Consider the following 8,957-nt stretch of genomic DNA (forward strand, 5'->3'; position numbering starts at 1 on the left):
ACCTCCAACTTTTACTTAAATCTTAACCATCCACTTTTTTTTCTGTATTTTAACTGGGGTGTAATGAGAAAAAGTTGTGGTACCAATAACAACTCTTTTATTTTATCATATTTATAAATTGAGTCGTGTTGGGGTGACACAAATGGAGACACAAAGGTGACAAAATGATGTGGTGTTGTGGACATTACTATAAATGTTTTTTCACGAGATACGAGTACGAAGTATCTAAAGTTACATGTGCGCCACCGCCATCAAATTTTTTTTTTTTTTCATCTTTGTGTCTTAGTTTGCCTTTTCCTTGTAAATATTTTAATACTATTAATTATGTGAAGATGCATTGCAAGTAGGCGTGCATGGGTGCAACTTACTTCATGAAAATAATAATTGTACTTGTCTATCATCCTAAAAGTACTTAGGTGAGAATAAGACACAGTGAGAGGGTCTGTCTTTAAATAGGCAATCCCTACGACCATGGAGAAGATAATGATATGGAATAAAAAAAAAAAAAGATGGATCCTTGGCAATAATTATTTATGGTATTTCAGTTATACCCTTTGTAAATTAAGAATATTAAATTTAACCCCTTCAATAATGTAAGGGGTTTACCCCCTCTATCTAAAGTCGAGCTCTTTTGGGTCAGCTTGCGCATGCACACCATGACTAATCTCAGGGAAGACTACCACAACAACCCACCTCCGCGGTATTTCAAGTAAATTATGAGAAAATTCAAGAGGGGAATCAAACTTGTGACGTGTGCCTAACCCACACTTCACGTGCTCACCCTTACCACTTAGACAATCCATGGGTGGGTAGTTGAGCTTCTTTTAGTTGATGAATTAAAGTGAAATTATGATTTTATTCAATATACTCTTAAAAATAAAAATCTAAAATACTAATGTTTTAAAAATTGGATTCACATTGGACCTGCACGACTGATTGGGTTGTGGAGAGATCAAACCAATCAAAAGCAATATATGTTATTCTAGGTATTTTGATTTCCCAAAATAATGATTGTTTGAATCCTCAATGGTTCACACCAATGGAAACCAAAAATGAAATATTATTTAAGTATTTTGGTTTCTTCCTAGAATCAAGTATCTCCATCTCAAAAACATGATCCAATATGATATGGGAATGTCTATTACAAAATTTTAATGTTTATTTTTTAAAAAATTAAAAGGATAATTTTTCACCTTTGGATTTGAATTTTAAATTTAAGAGTGGTCCTCAAATTTTAAAGTCACATATCAAACCAGCCAAAAAAGAAAATTAAATTTTTTTTTGTTTTATTTTGCAATCACTAGCCAAAACTGATTGAAATGTAGAGACTGATAGGTTATTTTAAAAATGAGTTTTTTCCAATTGACTACTTGTAAAAGTTATCGGGTTCAATCTAACCCCATTGAACTTGGTTTCTTAAAAAATATTTTAAATTACTAAATTAAAATTTATTTAAAAATCAATATTTAAAATTAATTCATCGACAACAGAAGAAGTTCACTTTCTATCAAGGGTTTGAACCGTATGATGCATTTAGCATAGGGGTAAAACTAATATCATCAATTTCGTAAGGGGTATCACTAAAATCCCTGATTATAGAAAACCCCTCTCCTCAAAATGTCATAAAAAAACATAAACTTTTCACAATATAATAAGGGAATGTTTTGGTTGGATTTTGGAGTTCGGAGTTGGTTGGAGTTCATTCCAACTCCTTAAATGAATTCCGGTGTTTGGTTTCCGATAGGAATTCAATTAATGAATTGTTCATATTTGACTGAGATCCGATACAACTCCTCTATTATTTGAAAAATATTGTTATAGTCAATAAAATTCAACCAAGTCAGCTAGATTTTATATATTTTGATAAAATAATTATTTTTTTGGTAATTTAAATATTTATTATCTTAAATAAATATGACTTTATGATGAAACGAATCCTAATCTTGGACATAAAATAGGTCGAGTTCAGGTCGGATCTAAGTGTATCCATATTCAAATCCAAATTTTTTATTCAGATCAGTAATCGAATTCGACTTGGATCTTATTATTAACTAAAATCATATCCAAACCATATTGATTACACTAAATTCGGATTCGAATCTGACCAGACTAGATTACTTGATTCAATTCAAATAATTCTGGATTGTTCAACAATTTTTTTATTATATTTTTTTTCTTATTTATTGTAATATTCTATTTTACTATTATAATTTACTTATTTTCTAAGAATTCCTACTATATTAAAGTAGTAGATAAAAGATATTTTGGAAGTAAAAAAGAATTTTCAAAGCAATATATCATTCGGATCTAGGTGAACAGAGAAATGGATCTATACCTAAACCAAATGCGACTCTAGTAAAGGGATATCAACCCATATCCGTCCCATATTTTAGTATCAAATCCGACTCAGATTAAGGGACATCAACCCATATTTTTATTCGGATCTACTCCGAGGGTTCAAAGCCAATAAATTCGAACTCCAGTCACTCAACTCTTGGATAAAATCCGACCCATTTTATGTCATATTTTAATCAACTTATTTTATTGAAAAAAATAATTATTAAATAGGAATCTAGATTATAAATGATGCACAGTGAGTTGAATGATTTATATATTAGATAAATCAAATGAGTCAACTCAATTTTTGGGATTAAAGATTTGTTTTAAGTTGTAAATCCCACCCACATGGATGGGATGGGAGTCGTAACTCCTTTAAAAGTGGGAGTTGAGGACGTGCTTGGAGTTAGAACTCCATGAAATTGGTGAACCAATCAACCCATTTGAATTTGTAAGTTCAACTCCCATCAACTACCACTTCCAAACACACCCTAAATTTTTAGGGCTTCTATTCTCACCAACTTCTACTGCTAACGCACATAAGGATTAGTGTGTTACGTTGTAACAGTTGTTGTACCAATAGAATCTCTAATTATTTATAATAATAAAAAAAACTCAATAGGGATATTATTGCATGCATCATGATGCAAGTTATCTAAGAACAGACAGTGATTACTAACCAGAGTGAGATAATAGCATCAGTGGATCCAGAATAATCCTGTCCATTGATTTCCAGTACAGCCTTCATTTGTTCCGACTGTGAGGCTATCTTTAATAGTCAACCACAACTCCTCAAAATCTGCAGTAACATCAGTCGCTAATTTGCCATTAACCTAGACTGTTGTCGTTGTCATTGTCCTCGTACTTAGTTTCAGCAACCTTAATTTTCACCCATTAAAAAAAAAAAAAAAAAAAAAAAAATTCCAAATAATATTTAGTTTCCTTCTCAAATACTTTTTAAGAATTTGGTACTGAATTTCGAATATTTGAAGTCTCCTCCCTTGACCATTGACTTTGATATAAAAAACAGTTCCCATTTTAGTAAATTTTTTTTTTTTCCTTCTAAATATCCAAAACTCATCACCCCTTTATTAATGTTTCTTCTTGTCAAATATACCCATTTATATATGCTTCAACATCAAATTAAGAACGAAGAAATGAAAGAAAAACAACATAAAACAAATAACACCCTTTTAAGTAGAAAACATGATGAATACGAACATACCTTCATCTTCACTTGTTGTTTCTTTTACTAATTAAGATTTTCTTTTTACAACAAAACAAACCAAAACAAAGAGAAGAAAAATATGAGAAAACGGTCTAAGCAGACACATACGTTGTTATCTTCCTGGCACTAGCAACTCTGTCTTTGCCACCACACGACAAGTGCAGTTGGTATAACTCTCTGACCGACACGTGTACAAATGAATATTATTTTTAGCCTAATTAGTCACAAGTGTGTTCTCTTTTAGGAGGTAAAGTTAAGGTGTTGTCAATAAGAACGTGTTCTGTTCTATATTTGCCGTCCCACACAATATAACCACGTGGCAGCTGATTGATGAACCATAGAGTGGGCCAAAAGTTTAAAAAAATAAGTATGACAGGTGGCAATACCTACTGTAATCAACACGGGGGGCAGGTATTCTGGAGTAGAGGCAGACACCTCGCTTTTTACTTGCAACGTGGTTTACAACAGAGAGAACTGATTTAATACTTCGCGAGCTACTTTATAAAATTCCCTTAATTAAGGGATGTATCTGATCGAGAGTGAGACCATTAATACTTCACATGGCAGTCATGGGGTCCACTGAACCATGAGTATAGACCTAAGCCCATAAAAAGAACGCTTAAGTTTTTAGTGAGTGGGCCCATCAAGATGAAGAAAAAATTCATGAGATATTGGGCCTCTAAGCAACTGCCATCTGTCACAATCTGATTGTGGGAACAATTGATCTTATTATTGATGGTTGGCCCTCTCATTACAAGACACGCAGAATTTTGTATTTATTTTACCCCTACATTTTGGTCAATATTTAGATTACTTCCATCGAAATGCCACGTTGAATCCAAAATTGAGAGTTGCTTCAAAATTTTGAAGGGGAAGGCCGCTACAAAGTTTTCCCCTGAATGCAAGTGAGATTAATTCACCTTAAGACATTAGTGTATTTTGAGTTGTGCGTCAGGATCCCTTGTGTCATGAGGAATGATTTATGGAAAAAACACACTATCCCAACCAATTAAACATAAAATCCAATGGTTCAGATTTATATATATATATATATATATATATATATATAGGGTCCCGTTCGGCACCCTAAGTTTTACCACACACTTTAACAAACGCGTTTTGTCCTACATGGGTTAGAAGTTTCGGAATGGGCTGATTTTTGGTGAGGATGATCTCTATGGTGAGGAGATCATCTTCACCAAAAATCAGCCCATTCCAAAACTTCTAACCCTATCAAAAATGATTTACAAAAAATGGACTGTTCACGATTTTTCAACTTGTAAACATGGGGCTAAACATTTCGGAATGGGCTGATTTTTGGGGAGGATGATCTTCTAATCATAGAGATCATCCTCACCAAAAATCAGCCCATTCCAAAACTTCTAACCCATGTAGGACAAAAAACGTTTGTTAAAGTGTGTGGTAAAACTTAGGGTGCTGAACATTTCCCATATATATATATATATATTATCGAGATAAGTATCTTTGAGATATGTGTTGTTAAGATACACATAAATGACAACCATTGGATTTTGTATTTAAACTGTTGGGATCATGTGTTTTTTCCTTGAATAATTCTTCACGAGTCAACGGATAGTAACCCTTGAGCAGTATAATACTTTAAAGAGTCCTAATAATATAACTCACCAGGTGGCACAATCAAATGACTCTTTGAAATAAACAAGTTTGGGAATCATATATATATATATATATGTATATGTATGTATGCCTCGGGATACACAATTCCTTCGGGATATCCTTTTTGAATTATATGAAATCTAATCATCGTGATAAATATCTCTATGGTATGTGTTATTGGGCCATGTACAAATCCTAACCATTGGATTTCGTATTTATGGGTAATGTGTTTCTCATGATTCATTCTTATCATTAGTCATCGGAGCTCAACCCTCATATACTATATATATATATATATATATATTTAAATACATTATATCATAGTCTCTCCTTATTTTTTTGATATAATATGTAGGGTCAGGCCACGAATTGGATCCCTCTACCGAGTAAGAGAAGGTTCCCATCCAACAATGCCCCAACCTTGGGAACCAACAAGGACATGTGCTTGTACTTCCACATGTCGTATATCGATCCTAAATCAAGATGCAATGTAGGAGCGGTCAAACATGAAATCCAACGGTCAAGATTGAAATGTATCTCGATAGCATTAATCATACTGTTAATTTATAATTATTGACTGCAATTTTATTATTTTAGCCATGTAGATTTATCTTCTTTCCGTAAAGAGGCGTGATAAGCTGACTCATTTTTCTGTATTTACTTTGAACTTTTCCTTTATATAACTGTAGATTCTTTGCTATAGGATACACAAGGACAGATTTTATGATTTTGCATAGTGATGTGAAGGGGAGAGTCAAAAGTGAGCACAGAAAAAGTAAGTCAGACTGTCAAGACTCTTTCATAAAATGTATTACTCTCAAATGTTAAAATCTCTCTTAATTATATGTTTGTTTGTTGTGTGAACTAAATTATGGAGAGGGAAAAAAAGTGAATGGGAACTTTCTAGGATTTTAGATTCATTTTTTCTCATAGATTGTACATTCTTCTGATAATTATGTTTTATTGTCATTTAGAATGATTCATTATAGAGTCGTGATAATCTAACTATACCGCATGGCACACTCAATCGATTCTATTGGAGTGACATGCAAATTCGGGAATCTAAATATGTACGTCTCGAGATACATGATTCTATCGTAATACACATTTTTAAGGAAAAATGCAATTTTATATCATGAGACGTACAAATCTACGATTTTCGAATTTGTCATGTCAGTAGAGTTAATTGAGTGTGCCAAGTGGGGTAGTCAGATTATCATGATTCTTCATTAAAAATTGAGAAGTTAGGTAACCTTTCCAGTTAAAGAAAAAATTGCTTTTGTGAAGAGGGGAACAAATTTGTAAGTAAGTTATAAAAGTAGGGTTGGGATAGAATTATATCAAAATTAGGGGAGTATAATAGCATACGTATGTAGATAACGAACATTTGGGTTTGAGCTTTGAGCTTTGAGCTTTGAGTTTTGAGTTTTTGAGGTCTGCATGGTAAGAGATGGGAGATTTTATTAACACACCAACTTTTACTTATAACACACCAATATAATGTTAAAAATCATTGACTTTCAACAGGATTGGTGTCTTGTAAGTAAAAGTTGGTGTGCAGATATAATCTTTCAATAAAGATTCCTTTTTTTTTTCTTGGAAAAACCATTCTGACACGAAGATACAAGCTAGATTCCAGAATTAAAACCAAATCCACGCCACTACTTCAATCACTAACAGTAACCAGAGAGAACATATTCAGAGAGAAAGAAGTTCTCTTTTTAGGGAAATAAACATAATAAGAAATTACCCATAACTAGTAAAAACTAAGATAGATAGAATGAGATCACTCTGAAGATCTTCAAACAGTCAAAAAATCTCCCAAACTCAGAAACTAAATAGTGATCAATCATGACTAGTTTGACTTGATCACACCACTTAACGCCTTCTTGGAGCTGTTTCTCTTTGAGCATTGAAGAAGATAGCAGCAACAGGAAGGCCAAGTTCATTCTCTTCTGCAAATTTTGTGGTACTGAAGTGATCTCTAGAGGAAGGTGGGGTGACTGATTGTCTTCGTTTCTGCATAAAGAGAACAAATACAAACCTGTGAATCCCTATGTTGGGTTTTGGGCTCTCATAGCTTACCAATTCTTTTCCTGTTTAATATTAGAGAAAACCCATGTGTCAGCTCTTCATATAAATGTCTCTCTCTCTCTATCTCTCGTTCTATATAAAGATGACAGACTAAACCTACCAAATGTAACATCTGTTGTGCCTGGAATGTCTGTCACAATCCTGAAGATGGCCAATTCAGAAAAAAATTAATTCAACTTGTTAAATTCTCTCTCTAAATTGTAAATTATAGCGATCTATATATAGATATATACACTACGAACTTCACTTTTATTATATAAAAACACAAGTATCCATCCTTCACATGTGAAAATATGCTATTTAATGTGAGTGATGCATATATGCACACGTGTGCAAATGGGAATTGGGTGTTGATTGATGTGTGAAGAGTGTTCAATTATGTACATGGCCAAGCATAATAAAATAGCTTTGGGTATCATGATCTTCAATTTTATTTGGTACTGGAGTCGTATATATATATATATATGTATCTCACTATATAATATATCTTTTTGTTTTTCTTAGGTGTTTTAAAGGGTATACCAATGTAGGTGCTCTCTCAAATATGGATCACTAGGGCCAGGAACATCTGGGTCAGTCATGACCTGCAATAGAAAATTAAAGTAGATCCATTTTAACCAAGAACATATGAAAGAGATCAAAGAATATATATGTAATAGTATGAGAGAGAATTATAGATTGGGAGGAATGAGAGAGTAATTAGGGATGTAGAATAGAAGAATATATACCAATGTAAAGAAAGTCCTCAAATCACCACCTTCAATCACAATCCTTGGTTTAGTGATTATTGAGGAAGGGTAGAGCTCTTGGCCATTGCAGAATGGCTTGTTACAATAAGAAACAGACATTTTTACACTTGGAGAGAAGGGTTCAAGAACATCACCAATCACTCTACCAACAAAAAGAGGTTCTAACCTTTTTTCCATCACACTTACAGAGAGGGAGTGAGAGAGAGAGTGAGTGTGTGTGAGTGTATAAATGATTTCTTATTGGTCATTGAGGTTGATGTTGCCTGATATTTATAGAGAATTTGAGAAGTATTACATCAGGAAAAAGACCAAAGATGTGTTTCCTCTTAGTAGTGCAAGCCCCCCCTCCAGCCCCCACCATGGGTAAGTTAACGGCACGTGGCATTGGGTGAGGTGGTTATGATATTTTACTAAATCAAGCCAAATAATTGGTTATCTTGAGAGAGAGAGAGAGAGAGAGAGAGAGGGGGTGGGGGGGGGGGGTTAGTAGACCAATTAGGTGCGAGGGAATGAGAGAAAGAGTGAGAGAGAGGGAGGGGGGTAGTAGACAAGTAGGTGCGAGGGAAGGAGTGGATGACATGATGGGTGACTAGGCCGAAAATTTGTACATGTCATGAGCCAAGCTGAACAGGGATTTGCTTTTTCAAAAAGGAAAAATTTATGAACCAATGGTATTATGTCATGTGTATCGAAAATGCTCACTTAATACACATGGCATCATGCTATCAGCTCATCGCTAAACTCTTTAAGTTTCAAAACAACAAATATTTGTTCTGCCAAGCCTGCAAAAAACAAGGGGAATCAGAATAAACCCACAACAACAGACTTTTGATTCTATTCCACGGTTTAGGCCGCCTAGCTATCAATAGATAATCGTTTAGCTATCCAATCCAAATTTGGATAATTAAACA

General features: G+C 33.7%; 1 protein-coding gene across 1 annotated transcript; it reads right to left on the minus strand.

The window, feature by feature from the left end:
- Nucleotides 1-6,868: 6,868 nt before the first annotated feature.
- LOC147400052 (CEN-like protein 2) lies at nt 6,869-8,258 on the minus strand. Its single transcript, XM_086446640.1, has 4 exons — nt 8,026-8,258; nt 7,820-7,881; nt 7,398-7,438; nt 6,869-7,299 (listed from the first exon to the last, which is right to left on the minus strand). The coding sequence occupies exons 1-4, from the start codon at nt 8,221-8,223 to the stop codon at nt 7,082-7,084; spliced, it is 519 nt and encodes a 172-aa protein (XP_086302766.1). The 5' UTR covers nt 8,224-8,258; the 3' UTR covers nt 6,869-7,081.
- Nucleotides 8,259-8,957: the final 699 nt, after the last annotated feature.

The sequence above is a fragment of the Akebia trifoliata genome, chromosome 6, assembly GCF_017979445.1.
Source record: "Akebia trifoliata isolate Shusen 1 chromosome 6, ASM1797944v1, whole genome shotgun sequence".
Taxonomy (NCBI): Eukaryota; Viridiplantae; Streptophyta; class Magnoliopsida; order Ranunculales; family Lardizabalaceae; genus Akebia; species Akebia trifoliata.

Excerpts from the sequence above, each read along its gene's own strand:
- LOC147400052 (XM_086446640.1), bottom strand. The coding sequence starts at position 8,223 with ATGGAAAAAAGGTTAGAACCTCTTTTTGTTGGTAGAGTGATTGGTGAT. Across the intron at positions 7,882-8,025 it reads TGAGGACTTTCTTTACATTG|GTCATGACTGACCCAGATGT; the intron begins GTATATATTCTT and ends TTTCTATTGCAG. Across the intron at positions 7,439-7,819 it reads TTGAGAGAGCACCTACATTG|GATTGTGACAGACATTCCAG; the intron begins GTATACCCTTTA and ends GGCCATCTTCAG.